Source organism: Galeopterus variegatus, unplaced genomic scaffold (assembly GCF_000696425.1).
Source record: "Galeopterus variegatus unplaced genomic scaffold, G_variegatus-3.0.2 Scaffold1915, whole genome shotgun sequence".
NCBI classification, from domain to species: domain Eukaryota; kingdom Metazoa; phylum Chordata; class Mammalia; order Dermoptera; family Cynocephalidae; genus Galeopterus; species Galeopterus variegatus.
Genome location: NW_007728026.1, coordinates 135,182 through 151,222, shown reverse-complemented (window position 1 = coordinate 151,222; position 16,041 = coordinate 135,182). Strand labels below are relative to the sequence as shown.

Here is a 16,041-nt window from a genome sequence, read left to right as displayed (position 1 = left end):
CTGTGAATAGTTCAGTTTGATCAAAATCAGGGGTTGGCAAAGTTTTTCTCTGAAAGGCCATATAGTAAAAATTTTAGGTTTTGTGGGCCATACAGTCTCTGTCCTAACTAACCTCTGACATTGTAGCATGAAAGCAGCCATATACAATACATAAAGGAATGAGTATGGCTGGGCTTCAATAAATTATTATTATTTTTTGGGTGGCTGGCCAATATGGGGATCCAAACCCTAGACCTTGGTGTTATCAACACTGTACTCTAACCAATTGAGCTAACCGGCTAGCCTCTCCAATAAAATTTTATTTACAAAAACAAGTGGCTGGCTAGATTTGGCCCATGGTCCAGTTTGCAGATTCCTAATCTAAATGAAGGTTATAAGAAAAAGACTATTGAGAGATGAAGCTAGAGAAGCAGGTGTTATATGGGGAAATTTATACTTATTTTAATAAATATCAGGGATCTCTGAAGACACTGGAGCAGATCGGAATTGAACAGCATCTAGGAAGATTAATGTGGAAAGTATTACACTGGATAGATTAAAGAGGGCAGAGAACGTAAGCTTGGAAAATACATAGATTATTTAAGATGGTGGCCTTGTCTCAGACTTGACTGAAAAAACAGAAGTCGTTAGACTTGATCCCTTTGATCTTCTTACCAATAAGTATAAACAATTATCTACATTTGTACAAAGTTTTCATTTTCCTCTTAAAATGTAGGATGTGTCTTTTCTGTTACTAAACACTGCTCTGTATGCCGGCCCCTCCTGTCTTCTAAGAGCTTTGCGCCTTTGTAACCAAGTTATACCCTCTCTCTCCTGTGCTACCAAACTCTCGTGGACTACTGGCTAATCTCCATTAGCATCCAAATGTGCCCCAATATTTCCCATTGACCCCACATGGGCTACCAGTCCATTTCTCCACTACAATTCATAACCAAATACACAAAAGAATTATCTACACATCCTATCTCTTCTTCACTTCCTCATTCCCCAATTTATGCATCAACTCTTAACACTCGCTTCTGCCCTGATCTTCTCCTGGAACTGCTCGTCCAGGCCACCAGTATCTCCATGACACCAAACTTATTGGATGCTTCTTTGACCTCTTTTTCCTTGACCTTTGAGCAATACTTTGCATTCATGACACTATTCTCTCCTAATTTCCCTCCTTCTACCTTACTGGCTGATGAGGCTAATAAGGAAGGATTCTTTGGAGGCTCTTCCTAGATGTTCTTAGGGCTACATACTGGGAACTTTTTGGTTTTGACTGTATACTCTAACAGGTGATTTCAACAACTTCCATGGATTTTAAATACAATTTCCATGCTGATAGTTTCCAAATTTATATCTCTAGTCCAAAGCTCTTTTGTGAAATTTAGGCTTGCTTTTCAACTGCTTGCTTGATATTTCTACTTGGATGTCTCACAGATATCTCAGGCTCAGTTCTTAAATTTCTTCCTCAGACTTGTCAATCACCCTCTTGCTTAGGAATCATCCCTGATTCCTCCCTTTATTTCACATCTATGTGTAATCCATTAACAAGTTTAGCAAGTCCAGTGTGCTTTATGTCTAAAATGTATTTCAAATCTGTTCCCCTTTCTCCATCTCCACTGAAAACACTTTGGTCCACATGCCATCATCTCTTGCAAAAGGCCAACACATATTCTTCCTACTTCCAGTCTGGCCTCCTTGCAAACCACATGGAGGTAGAAATGATCATCTTAAAATGAAAATTGGATTGGAACATATCAGTCCACTATTTCAAACCCTTTAATGGCTTTCTACTGCACTTAACAAAAAACATTTGAATCAAATATGCCTCTCATGGCCTATAAAACCATGAATAATTTTTCACTTTCTCCAACATCATCTTGTCCTACCTTTTCCCTCACTTTCTAGCCCCACTGGTCATCTTTCCTTTTCTTATAAACTGCCTCCAAACTTTTGCCTATATTATTTTCTTTGCCTGAAATGCATATATTCTCTCTCTTTGTATGGCTATCTCTTTCTTATCCTTTATGTTTTAGCTTAAATGTCACTTTCTTAGTAGACCTACCCTGACCCTATTTCCTCAATTATAAAGACTGAAATCTGAAAATCATTGAGAAAAAGTCACATTATATGTTGGATACAACTTTCAAAATACTTTTTATTAAGAGAGTGTTAGCAAATAGTCAAAAAGATAAAGGATGGCTTTTTCCTTTTTATCTAGCTACAAAAGGATACATATCTTCACATTCGAATCCCTTGAAATGGGAAACAACTTTCCCCAAACCATAAACTTCTCTTTTCTGTATACATTGCTTGTTAGAATCTACTACTTTTTCCATGTCTAGGGATGAAGAGCACCATTAGACACTGATTCTTATTTCAAAAGGAAACATACAGAAGTTATGGGTCAGATGCAGGAAATCAGTTCATTATGAAGGTCTTAGGTATAGTTATTATGAAGGTATTGTGAAGGCATAGGTATATTCCATTACCATGGCCCACAATTCGTGCTTGAATTCTGATCCTTTATTACCTCAACATTTGCCTAGGTTCCTGATCTCAAAGATACTAAAAATTATCTGTGTCATGGTTCTTAATCCCTAATGCCCCGGTTTACCTTCTTAATTTCAAACCTACTGCTTAATTTGATCTCCAGTCCTGGCTTCCTGTCCTGCCCCTACCATCCAAGCACATGCCTTTCAGTAAGATATAGACACTCCTAAGATATACAAATGTTTGTAAACAAAATTATTTAGGTCTATAATAGCAAAAGAGCTGGGATTACAATTTAAAACATGAACTCTAATAGGCAATGAAGTAGAGGTGTCAATAATAAACATGACTATATTTGTTAAGGAATTTTCCTAGAGATGCTGGACTCAATGCTAAGTATTTTAGATGCCTGATCTCATTTAATCCTAATTACTCCCTGAAGTATTATTAAACCTTTGCTAAAGACAAGAAAACTGAGGCTTAGAGAGATGAAGTAACTTTCCCAAAGTTAGTCACATAGTGAGTAAATATCAGAGCTGGCATCCGACCCCAGATCAGTTTAACTCCATACCCCATGCTCTTAACCACTATACTATACTACTTAAATACAGAACTTCACATCAGCCCATAAGACCTGCATTCAAATCCTGTCTACTTCATTTAAAAGCTGAGTGACCTTTGATAAGTCACTTGATCTCTTCAAGCTTTGCTTTTCTCACTTGTAAAATGAAGAATGTAACACCCACCAATTATTTCATGGAGTTGCGTCAAGGTTTAAAGGAGATGAAGTAAAGGAAGGCACTATGTATGTTACCCACTGCTCTATAAAGATATGCTACTGGACAGCCCCTGGCAGCAGCCAGCCCCACCACTGATGGCACCAGTGCAACCAGCCACCTTCCCGGTCCCTGGCAAGCAGCCCCTCCCCAACAGCCAGCTCCACCACTGATAGCACTATCATGACCAGCAGCCTCGCCAGCCCCTGACAAGCACCCCGCCCCAACAGGCAGCCCTGCCACTGATGGCACCAGCACTCCCTACCACTGCTGCAGACACCAGTCCTGAATAAGTGGTCTGTAACAGACACTGCCACAGCAACTACTGCCACAAGAGTGGTTTGCTGCCACACCAGCAGCCACTGCTGCCTCGTAGGTGGCCCACTGACCACTCATCGACAAAGAGAGAAAAAGAGTCACCAGTGGAGCCTAGGGAAAGAGGTGAGTGAGTGCAGACCTGTGACCCAGTGGCACAACCCACAAGCAGAATTACACTGTCATACATGGTAACACAACTGGGGGTGGGAGGTATGTGCACAGTCCACGCGACTGCCTTCATCTGGGGAGAGACACATGTGGAACTCCCCAAGAGTACAGAAATGAAGAATACTAAAATAGAATAAGGAAGAAATTTCCCAATTACTCCCAACTGGGGGAAACAAGATCCCAGGACTCAAGATCCCTGCCTCTGCCTGCAAGAAAGACCCCAGTGCACCCAGCAGGATCAGGGGTTGCTTGCCAGAGTGCCAACAGGCCTTCCCAAGGTCAACCACCATAACCAAAGAGTGAGTAACCGGGCTTCGAGGCACTACTCCCAAGAATTTGAGAGCTTGCCTACATCCTGGCAAACCAACATAGTGTCACCAACCTCAGCAAGGAATTACTAAGTGCCCCAGGGACTAGGCCACAGAGGAATTCTCAAGCAATTCCAAAACTGAATTTGGCCAAAGTATCTACACAGAAACTACACTACTGAATCTACCTGAAACCAATACTAAAACACCCCACTCAACTGTCATTATAAAACACATCTACAAGAGGAACTCCCTCTCCTTAAAGCCCTCTCCAAAGTACTAGAAGAAGCAACTGTTCTACCAGATGACTAGACACCAAAGTAGAAATACTAGAAATATGAAAACAAGAAAATATGACACCACAGAAGGAATATAATAATTTTCACATACCAGACCCTATAGAGCAGGAAGTGCTTGAAATGACTGAAAAGGAATTCCAAGCAAGAATATGAAGGAAACTAAATGAGATACAAGAAGACTCATAAATAACACAGCAAAATGAGAAAAAGTACCCGGGATCTGAAGGAGGAAATGTATAAAGAGATTAATGCCCTAAAAAAGAATGTAGCAGAGCTCCTAGAGCTGAAGGATTCATTCAATGAAATAAAAAATACAACCAAGAGCTTAAACAAAGCTAGAGCAAGCAGCAGAAAGAGTTTCTGATCTCAAAGACGGTATTTTCGAAATAATCCAGGTGGACAAAAAAAAAAAAAGAAAAAAGAATTTAAAAAATGAAGAAAATCTAAGAGAGCTAGCAGACAACCTGAAGCTCACAAACATCTGAATCATGGAAGTTCCAGAAGGGGAGGAAAAAGGAAAAGGCACTGAAAACATATTCAATGAAATAATAGTGGAAAACTTCCCAGGTACAGGGAGAGACATGGACCTTCAGATCCAGGAGGCTCAAAGATCCCCAAATGGATTCAATTCAAAAAGTTCCCCTCTGAGAAGCTAAAAAGCTTCTGCACAGCAAAAGAAACAATTAACACAGTAAAAAGACAGCCTAAAGAATGGGAGAAAATATTTGCAAACTATTCATTAAACAAAGGATTAATATCCAGAATATACAAGGAACTCAGCATCCAGGAAATGCAAATCAAAACCACACTGAGATATCATCTCACCCCAGTTAGATTGGTTATTATCAAAAAGACAGAGAATAACAAATGCTGGCAAGGATGCAGAGAAAGGGGAACCCTCTTACACTGTTGGTGGGACTGTAAATTGGTGCAGCCATTATGGAAAATGGTATGGAGGTTTCTACAGATAGAACTGCCATATGACCCAGCAATTCCACTGCTGGGTATATACCTAAAGGAATGGAAATCATCATGTTGAAGGGACACCTGTACTCCCATGTTTATTACAGTTGGAACCAACCTAAATGTCCATCATCAGATGACTGGATAAGGAAAATGTGGTATATTTATACAATGGAACACTACTCTGCCATAAAAAAGAATGAAATACTGCCATTTGCAGCAACATGTATGAACTTAGAGAAAATTATGTTAAGTGAAATAAGCCAGGCACAGAAAGAGAAACACCACATGTCTTCACTTATACGCGGGAGGGAGGGAGGGAGGGAGGGAGGGAGAGAAAGAGAGAGAGAGAGAGGGAGGTGGGGGAGGAAGAAAGAAAGAAACAACAATAACATGCTGAACTTTCAAAAGAAGAGAACAGAACTGAGGTGGAAGAGAGGGAGGGGGAAAGAGAGGAATTGGTAAAGGGCCACAAAAATCTATTACATTGTATAATGAGGAATATACTAATTATCCTGATTTGAACATCACATATTGTACACAGCTATTGATATTCAACGCTGTACCCCACAGATATGTACAATCAACTATATTTCTATAAAAAATGTATTAAAATAAAAAAGATATGCTGCTGTGGTTACATGGCACTCTCATGGCCACACGGGTGGTGTTTTCTATTTGTAAGGGTATTCCTGGATTTGAGTTCAAATGAGAGCTATCTGGCTCTAACCAGTGAGAGAACAATTTAATTAGTTGGAGAAAACATCTTAAGATAAACATGAAAACAACAGGAATAAAAGGCACATTTCTCCTGAGAGCAGGCAGAGTAGCAAATGTCACCTGGTTCCATTGACTGCACGGGGTCCTCCTTTTCACATATGGTTTTCTCCGGCAGCTTACTTGTAGACAAACAGAAAGGGACTGAACTGGGGGGAAAACCAGTCCCTTCTACTGGAGGTAGTGTTTGTGTCATTCGAATAGAATCTGGGGATTTCTCCTTTAAAATAAAGCAGGTTACATAAACTGTTAAATGATGTTACATATTTAACATTACTCATGAGATATAAATAAATAGCAACTACAAAACACTAATGGGATAGTTCTCAACATTCCTGTATAAACTTTTTCATAATTAAAAGCCAGACTTAACCATTTAACTTCAAAAGAAATATGTTTTGGAAGTTAGTTTTCAAAAAAGGAATGTATCCTTTAAAAATTATTTTGGCATTTTCCTTTTTTCAAAAAAAACCTGTAATTGAAACAATAATTTTAGAGCACAGAAAGAGAATCTATAAATTTAATTGAGAGAGAATATTCCCTCTCAAACTAAAGTATTTTTTTGTTTTCCACATTTCATTGTTTATAGTGTACAACCTTCCACTGCTCATGAGGTATAACTAAAAGATAAAAGAATGTAGCATTACACAAGATGATTAAGTTCTAGAGATCTGCTGTACAATATAACATTGTATCTATAGTTAACAATACTGTATTATAAAATAAAAATCTGTGAAGTGGGTAGATCTCATGTTACGTGTTCTTACTACAATAAAAAAATCATATAATAAGTTAAAGTAGAAGTCAATCCATATGCAGTTGAAAAAATAATTGAGTATTCAATCTGAGGTGATAAAATAGGCCTATAGAAGGATGCTTTGTATAGTATCACTGTCTATAAATAAAGGTTATCTATGATAATTTAAATGTTTTAATTTGTGTCTTTAATAGCTCAACTCTGAATTCACTTTAAAAGTTCATAATTCCTAAACTCTAATCATTTTATTTAGCAAATTTATCTGAGAAGATTCTTCTTTGACTTAAAAAGAAAATGGATTTTTTTCTTTTGAGTTTTCTTTACAGTACTAGATAATACTATTATGTAGAACAGGCCATGACTGTACCCTCTCTCTTCGCCGTGCACGTGCTGATAGAGTTCTGTGCAGTATGTTTCCTGAGGTCAGATTGTCGATGGGCAGAGAAGTCTCTGTAGACAAGTAAGAATCATTCATTTCATCTAATCTGAATTCTTCTACCACACAAAGTCGTGGAGTGGCAAAAACTAGCATGTGACAACCACCACAAGCAACCTGAGCATAAATGCACAGAAAAATTAATCAACATTGGCTTCAAACACAAATGGGTTTTTAACAGTTATCAGCTATCAGACATTTACTCAGTAGTGACTTCCTAGACTGACTGACTCTCTCTCTTTTTATATACACATATATAGAGAGAGACACACAAACAATATGTGTATTACTATATAACATACGTATTCCAAAATATAATGTATGAAAAACAATATATATTCTTTAAACACTACTATTGAAAATTTGAAAAAGTTTAATCCACCATTTTACTTTCAAGTTAATATAATATAGAGAAAAAAGTACTTGGCACATTACATATCTCCTTACAGTTAGAAAATATTATATTTTAATCTGGGAGTGACATTAAAAACTTTAAAAAATTAGAGAATTTCTACTGGGAAAAAAAAACATGACTCAAGAATAGCTCAGTCTCTTGGGATAATTATGGCTCCAAGCCTTTTTCTTACATGAACGTTTTCAAAATTTAATGTTTGAAAGTCCTTAGAGGAAAACGCAAACATGCATGATGATGAAATAATAAAAAAAGTTAGCATTCAAAGAATTTTGAGACATGATTTTCAAGAAAATGCTAAAAAAACCCGAAAACCCATAGTGCCATATTTTCAATACTCAGATCCTAGCTACTTTATAGTGTTCTACATGGTGGTAAAATAGCATATTCTACAGCTTTCCTTCATAATAATGCCAAATTTCAAATTTATATATGTTTGTATATCACTTTTTAAAATCATCGTCCCCATAAGACTGTAAGCTCCACAAATGAGGACTTGGTCATTTTGTTTACCATTGTATACTTTGTATTCCTAATACTTAGAATAGTTTCTTGCACATAGCGGGTTTTCATTAACGGTTGTCAAATCAATGAACAGAAATGTTCCACAGTATCAGACACTGAGCCTTTGGAGAACAAATTTCAAATGATATTGGCATCACCAAATAAACCGAATTTTCAAAAGCCTATAGTTCTTAGCTGGCAAAAGTATTAGAAACAATAGAGATATGATGCCTGATGGTGATATAACACTGAAACAATACATTCTCAAACTAATGACATTTAGCCAATAAAACATATTTTCAAAACTCTTCGATTATTATCAGATTTCTCTTGTGTAGGACTTGAGAGTCTCAGTAACATTTAATTTCATAAATATTTACTGAAGACTACAGTGAGCAAGGTACTCTGGTCGGTGCTACACGACGAGATGCAAAGCTTACAGGCATGTGGTACAGTTCTGGCTTTAAAGAGACATATGAGAACAAAACAAAAGAGTCAAAATTTGGGCAAAAAGGAAGATGTTAAGGGAAGGAAATTAGGAAAGAGAAAGATTTTCAGAATGGCTTAATGTCCAATATTTGGCTTTTAGGAAACGAGTATATTTATTATGATATTCTTTCATACAAACATAGAAGTACTTATATTCTCATGAAATACTGAGACTCAAATATAGGAACGTGAGAATATAAACAGGGAAATGCAATGCACTTACCAATTGAACTACAAATCTCAAAAACTTAGAGCATAAAGTGGGAATGAACTGATTTGTAAAATTTTCCAGTCCAAGTCCTAATTTTCCATGTCGACCATCTCCAAAAGTATACAAAAGTCCTAGATCTAAAATGTAAGAAAATAAAGAAAATTATCATGTAAGAAAATTATCAAAGTGTTACTTGTATGGACCTATTTATAAATAGACAAAGATATTAACTTATACTGCTATTATAAAAATCCCCCCCCCCCCAAATTCTTCCTGTGGTCCGTGGTCCAACATGTAACATTAAGTAACAGATATTCTGAGAGTAAATCATTAAGCTTTGGTGGTTTGTGAAGCTGAAGCCCCATCATGCAAGGCACTGTGTGGAGCAGCAGCAATACGGCATAAGATCTTGGGATCACACCATATTCTCAAGGGGAAGGAGATACTTGTATTCTAACCCCTTACATCCCAGTACAATTTATTCTCTTTTTTCCTGAGGTCATTGATAGTTTCTCAACTCTGACGTTACTGACATTTGGGCCTGATAATTCCTGATTGTGTGAGTCTTTCCTATGCATTGTATGATGTTTAGCAGCATCCTGGCCTCTACCCACTAAATGCCTTTAGAACAACCCCCCTCTGCAGTTGTAACAACCAAAAATGTCTCCAGACATTGTCATGTGTCCCCTGGGGGAACACAGTCATCACTAGTGGAAAACTACTGGCTTAGATCAATCCAACTGTCTGTCTCTTTTACTAATTTGGCTCCTGGACTACAAAACACTGACAAAGGAAATGCCATAAGCTAACCATGCTGACTAGTTCCTATATCAATCTCTGGGTCCCCTCTATAGCTGGGCCCTTGATGATGATGAGTAATCTTGTTGCTTCTCTCCAGTTAACCCTTTGGCCCACTGCCATAGCAACTATTCTGAGCCTTCACTCCTCTTCACAAGCCCTTCCCCTTCACACCTTCCATCTTAAGTGGGGTAAAGTGCCCCAGAAACAGAAGTAATGGATGCCGATATAGGTGCAGAGAAGGGGACTCTCCCTCTAGTCTGGGGAATAGGGAAGTCTTTCAAACTGAAACCTAAAGGATAAGTAGGATTTAGCTGCAAGAAGAAGAGAGCAAAGAACCCTCCAGGCAGAGTCAGCAGTGCACAGAAAGGCTCTGAATCAAGAGAAAACATGGCTTAGGCAAGAAGCTGAAAAGCAACCAATACCTCAGGAGCACAAAGGGGAGAGTGGTATGAGATGAGTCAGAAGAGGTAAGAAGGAAACACACCACAGATGGTCCTATTTGTTCAGAATAAGAATTTTTGAACTCGATCATAAGGGCAATAAGAAGCTAAATGAATGGTCTTAAGCTGGGAAATAACTGGATCACATATGGGGACTTTTGGTTTAAGATGGCAAAGTGATTACATACTAAGGAAATCCAAGATAACTGACTGAAAAATGATTACAAATAATAACAATTCAGTAAAATGGCAAGTTCAAAAATTAATTTACAAAAATAAATAGATTCCCTAAAATAAGTGATAACCAGTGTTTAGACTCTTCAGACTCTTATAATTCTATTAGGCATTTATTTCCTTTCTTTATATATACTCCTTTATCACCTTTCTCCCTCCCTCCTCCTTCTGATTTTGAGTTCTTCATCCAAAATGCTTTTTAAGGTATGATTTTTTAAAATTTGATTGTCTTTTGCCCCTCAAAATAAAACCTGATCCGAGCTGCCTGATTGCACTTTCAAAATATGAGTCACTGACTATAATGGGTGCTATGGTTTGAAAGTGTCCCCGGAAAAGCATGTGTTGAAAACGCAATCCCCAATGCAAGAGTGTTGAGAGGTAGGGCCTAATGGGAGGTGTTTAGGTCATGAGGGCTCCCCCGTCACGAATGGATTAATGCTAATTATAAAAGGGCTTGAAGCTGCAAGTTCGATCTCTTGCTCTCTCTCTTGTTCTCTCTCACCATATGATGCCTTCCATCATGTCATGACACAACAAGAAGGCCCTCGCCAGACATAGCCCCTTGATCTTGGACTTCCCAGGTTCTAGGACTATTAGAAATAAATCTCTGTTCTTTATAAATTACCCAGTCTGTGATATTCTGTTATTGCAGCACAAAATGGACTAAGACAATGGGAAAATGGTTAAGAACTTACAGATAACTCACTACACTTTCTCATTGAGGCCCAGAGGGAAAAAAATTCATAACACTTGTCCCTTGGGGAGGATAGATGAGCAAAAAAGCAAACAAAGTTAGTGTTTAATTATTTGTGCTACAACTCTTTTCATCAAGAAAAAAGGTACTATGAAAACTTAACTAAATAATCTAATTATATGTAAGATGACACATAAAAACAGTGTATATTTACCATCAACGCTGATTTAGAGCTGATGTAAAATGGCAGTAAGGACAGAGAAACTGAGATTAGAACTCGACAGTAAGGGATAAGTATCAACAACTCTTACAGGACAATGAATGAATAATACTTTACATTCTAAACAATGCTATTTCATGCTACATTAACAAGAACATTGATATTTGATAATGGGCAGGTTGCCTTCTCTGAAAGATTCTTTGGGGAAGAAGGAACAGTGTGCAGTAGTACCTTGCATTTGCTGATTCCTAGTTTCCCTAACAAGACACCACTAGATGAGCTCCATCATAGCAGTAGCTTTTTCAGAAAGAAGAAAAAAAAGTAGGAATACCAGTATCTTGATTAGTTCAATATACTGGATGATTTTTGACTTTTTGATGCTTTACTTCATTTTCAGATAGAAATAGTGAAATTACAGGCCCTTTTGTTACAAAGTATTTAATATTGTGGAGTATAGTGATTGCCTATAGGTTAGTGACTGAATCATTTTAGAGGAGAATCTTTGAGTCCTACATTATTAACAGCACCTAGTTTTTGAGGGTGAGATGTAGGCCCAATGCAACATCTCCCTAGATAAAGAATAAACCACTGACTGGAAGAAGGTATTTACTTAGTGGTCTTTGAGGTGTCCTCTGGGGAAAGAAAAGGAAGAAGTCATTCCTGAAAACGCCTCCTGGTGGCAAAAACATCATAAGAATTTACTCAGCTTGAATGTAGCTCTGTCAGATTGAGCAAGAAGAATGTTACAAAATAAGTCCCTTCTTATGGGATTTTTCCCTCTGGCCTGAGCAGAGTTTAGAGCCTTCAAACTGATACAATTTCCAAAAGATTCCAGCTTTTTGCCAAGTATAATACTATGGTCTTACTTCTGATACGACTGGCCTATGTTGAGGTTCTAAATCTTTGGATAATATATATTTATTTTAAATTGAATTAAAATAATAAAAAGGAGTTTATTTTGAAATATTAAAAAAAGAATTCCACTTTTCTCAGTCATTAATTTTTTTACTTAAGTTAGATACATTCATTCCATATATTATTTTATAATAAAATATACCCAGCTTTATAAATATATAACAGAAATTCTAATCCATACCTGTTATCAAAGATGTGTGATTTTCTCCACAGGAAATATAACTTATTTTGTGATTCTTAATATGCTCAATGACTCTGGGTTCGGAACTTTCAAAAAGAAAAGTACCAAGACCCAGTTGACCAAACTGTCCCAGCCCAAAGGCATAAACAGCTTTCTCTGAAAGGAAAGGGGCAAATAAAAGAAAAGGATTGCATGGAAGCAGATACTGTTACCATCATATACAGAAAAATAACACTGAATTTTGTATAATGAAGGTTAAGTGCCTCTGAAAAAAATACCCATGTAAGAATACTTAATACTGAAGTATACACTTTTCAATGATGAAGGAAAAGAAAAATGAAAAAGCACACAATTGTAAAGATTATGTCATGGGTCTGATTTTATATTTTACACATAACCATAAAACGAATTGCTGTAAGTAAGCAACAGGTATGATACAAGATACATAACATGGGGAACTATCTGAAATGACCCTATAATTACCACCTCAGCTCAAAAAGCATCAATTATCATTAAGTTAATTCCTTTCACAGCCTCAAATAAAAAAAGTCTCCTACAGAAAAATTTACTTTTAAAGGTAGTTTAATAATCTACTTTATAAAACAATTTCAGAGGAGAATTTGCATGAGAATTAAAACTTATAATAGATATGCTAGATTTATTCACAAGTAAAGCTCTTTTCCTAGGAAATGTAATCATAATGAAAGGAGGGAGAAAAGCTTTCCTCTCTATTAATATTTTTGAAGTGATTCCAAAGGACCTTCAATAACTCTGTAAATATTAGCTCATATACTTTCTAGAAATGAAAAAGCACAAAAGCAGGATAAATGAGTGATGAAAAGGTCTTTCTAGACACACAATCTCCCTGGCCTCTGCATTAGGAAGCACAGTGTTAAATACATTTGTGACTTCTTAGTTCAGTACATTGACTCTCTCCTGCTACAGGAGGAATTACTATTATTATTAGCTGTGGCAAGTAGGTAAGTTACTTAGATTCTCTGATGTTATAATCCCTATCTAGTAGAGCTGCAGTCAAGATTAAATGAGAAAGCATTCAGGCAGATTTGAAAACATAATAGGGCACTCAGCTGTAAAGAACATTTTTCTAAGAAGTATGTAATCGACTCATCCTATTCTGACAACGGGGGGTACTGATGAACACATAACTGTCTATTGTCATGTAGTTTTACGTTTTTTTCTGTCTAATAAGAATGCTTCATAAACAAGACATAAAAATATTACTTCCTTTAAGAAAGTATGCTATATCAAAGATATAAAGCCAAACTGAGGCAATGAATGGTAAAACAGATCTTTATTTCAATATAAAAAATACCACCTCTTAGTTTAATTAATAATCGCATGGCATATTTCCTGTTCTAAATGCTCAGTTTAATAGTAGAATGGTGGGTAAATTAAAACAATTATCCATCTCTAGCAAACCAGCAATTATTCTGTTTCTTGGGCTGTCTGATAATAGACTGTAAAATGAGGCTGTTTAGGGAGGCTGAATTATAAGAATTTTATTTGTTATCCTGTTAGGTTCACTTTCAGGTGCTTGGACGATTAGTGATAACAGCAGGTTTTTGGGGTTTTTTTTAATGACATAAGATTCTTTTATCTAAGGATATTACATATAACAACTAATATAACTTTTGACCTTATCATATCAATGTTATTTAATGTTAATAATATTACATTAGAAAAACAAACTTGATTAGCTAGCTTCAGATCAATATTACTGCAATTTCACAGAACACATTTGATTTCAGGACTAATAATTTGTTGCCCTGAAGAGATCTAAATTTAATCTGGAGAAGTTAAGATAAATTTTCACTTGCCTTGGGACCCAGACTGCACTGTGGACCCAAGTCTTATAACTGGCCTTTCCTGTCTTTTGGTAACAGCTGTGGATAACATTCAAGACAACATCTATCATTCTCCCTCCCTTAGTGTGTCCCAAGTTCCAGTCTGACACTTTCTCCACAGCAGTGCATTGTTTCCCCAATTCTAAGGAGAAACTATAATCATGCCATAACTACAACCAGTAGTTGTATATTCTAACCAAACATGGTCATGTGCCAACATTATGTTTTAAATAAATTCACCAGCAATGAACTCATTAAAATTATTTTTAAAATAGTTCAATGAATGGTACCCAAATAGATTTTAAGATCAGAGATATAGACACATGGAAAAACAAAGTTGGGGAGAGCCCCCATAGAACCATCCAATCCAAGTCCTTTCCTTTAGCAAAGAAAATGATCTAGAACACATGATCTAGACCTTTCTTTCCTTAAGGTCTCATAAAGTATTCTCTACCTTTCTTAGCTATCCAATTTAGTACTTAGTCAAACTGATAATCAATACACTCTTCAGGTCCATTTCTTCATCAGTTAGGACTAAATATTTAATATTTCTGTCTACACTGTGTTCCAGAATATAGGCTCCTCACCACAGCTGGCTCATAATAAAGATCTCATATGTCAGTGGAGAAATGTGAAAAATAGACAAGAGGTGAATTTTACATGCAGAAAAATTTATACAATTTAAGGAGGTGTCCTTTATTGTACAATTAAGAGATTTTTATTTTTTGTTTTGAAACTGTCCCTTATTTTATGATATAATGCTGAGAAGTCACTTTTTTCAATGCTCATATTTAGGCAAATGCAAATCAGAAGTTGGCAACCATCTGTTGGTTCATAATTTTTTGTAAACTCAAATTTTAGATTCTACTTTGGAGTAAAATAAGCTTTTCACTGTTTACATAGTTATTTATGAATTGCAAAAAATTCTCTCTCCATGTTTTTCCATGTAATATAAAGTTTTTCTCTGCTATTCCTCCATTCAGTTTTGGCTGCCAGAATCAGGCAGACAGAAGCACAAGGACAGTTTTTTCTTGCATCGATAGTAGAAACCTTAGCGGCAGACAGTAACTGCTCCAGGACTATGAAACAGATACATCTGATAATTTTTTAAAACAAATTTACTGGTCTGTGAGATTCTAAAGTCTGCAAAAATCTGAAAAAAATCAATTTCTGAAAACATGATTTTTAACCTCAAAACAAAGTCCACAGAAAGCTAAATGTGTTTAATACTGCAAGAAAATATTGCACAGGAGCATTTTTTATTTTAAGTATAATTAAAAACACCATGGATTGTCTTGTTGCTCACTTTATATAAAAATATTTTACAATGCATGTTGAATGACATTATTATTGTATAACCAATATTCCTTCAGAATAACCTTGAATCACCTAGTAAATTAATTCTTTCTATACTCATTGTATAAACTACAGGAAGTACATAATACATAAAGAATAAGTTGCATTTCTCCCTATAGAATGAATTTTCAGAATTTCAAAGTTTAGTTCCTAGAATAAATCTTTTTTAAATTGTATGAAAATTCATTTTATTAGCAGAAAATCAAAATAATCTTAAACCTCAGAATTGTTTCCAAATTTAGAGTGGAGGCTTTGAAAAAAATTATTTCTAACTTAAAAAAAGATTCCATCTGGAAATTATAATTTTGGGAAACCAAAGCTTAATAAGCATGACTGGGACTAGAACAGGAAGTCAAGGAACAGCAATATAAGCTAAGAAAATCTAAAGATAAAACGTTGCTTGTTCACCTTGCAACGTTAGGCATTATCATCTGAA

At 36.1% G+C, this 16,041-nt stretch overlaps 1 protein-coding gene across 1 annotated transcript in view; it reads right to left on the bottom strand.

Annotated features, from left to right (window-relative positions):
* Positions 1-16,041, bottom strand: part of RPGR (retinitis pigmentosa GTPase regulator) — a 51,792-nt gene that overhangs the window by 20,358 nt on the left and 15,393 nt on the right. The window contains exons 8-11 of the mRNA XM_008579579.1: positions 12,385-12,540; positions 8,912-9,036; positions 7,215-7,400; positions 6,154-6,310 (exon numbers count right to left, since the gene is read on the bottom strand). Of these exons, the coding sequence (XP_008577801.1) occupies positions 6,154-6,310; positions 7,215-7,400; positions 8,912-9,036; positions 12,385-12,540 (624 nt within the window). The remainder of the gene's footprint in view (positions 1-6,153; positions 6,311-7,214; positions 7,401-8,911; positions 9,037-12,384; positions 12,541-16,041) is intronic.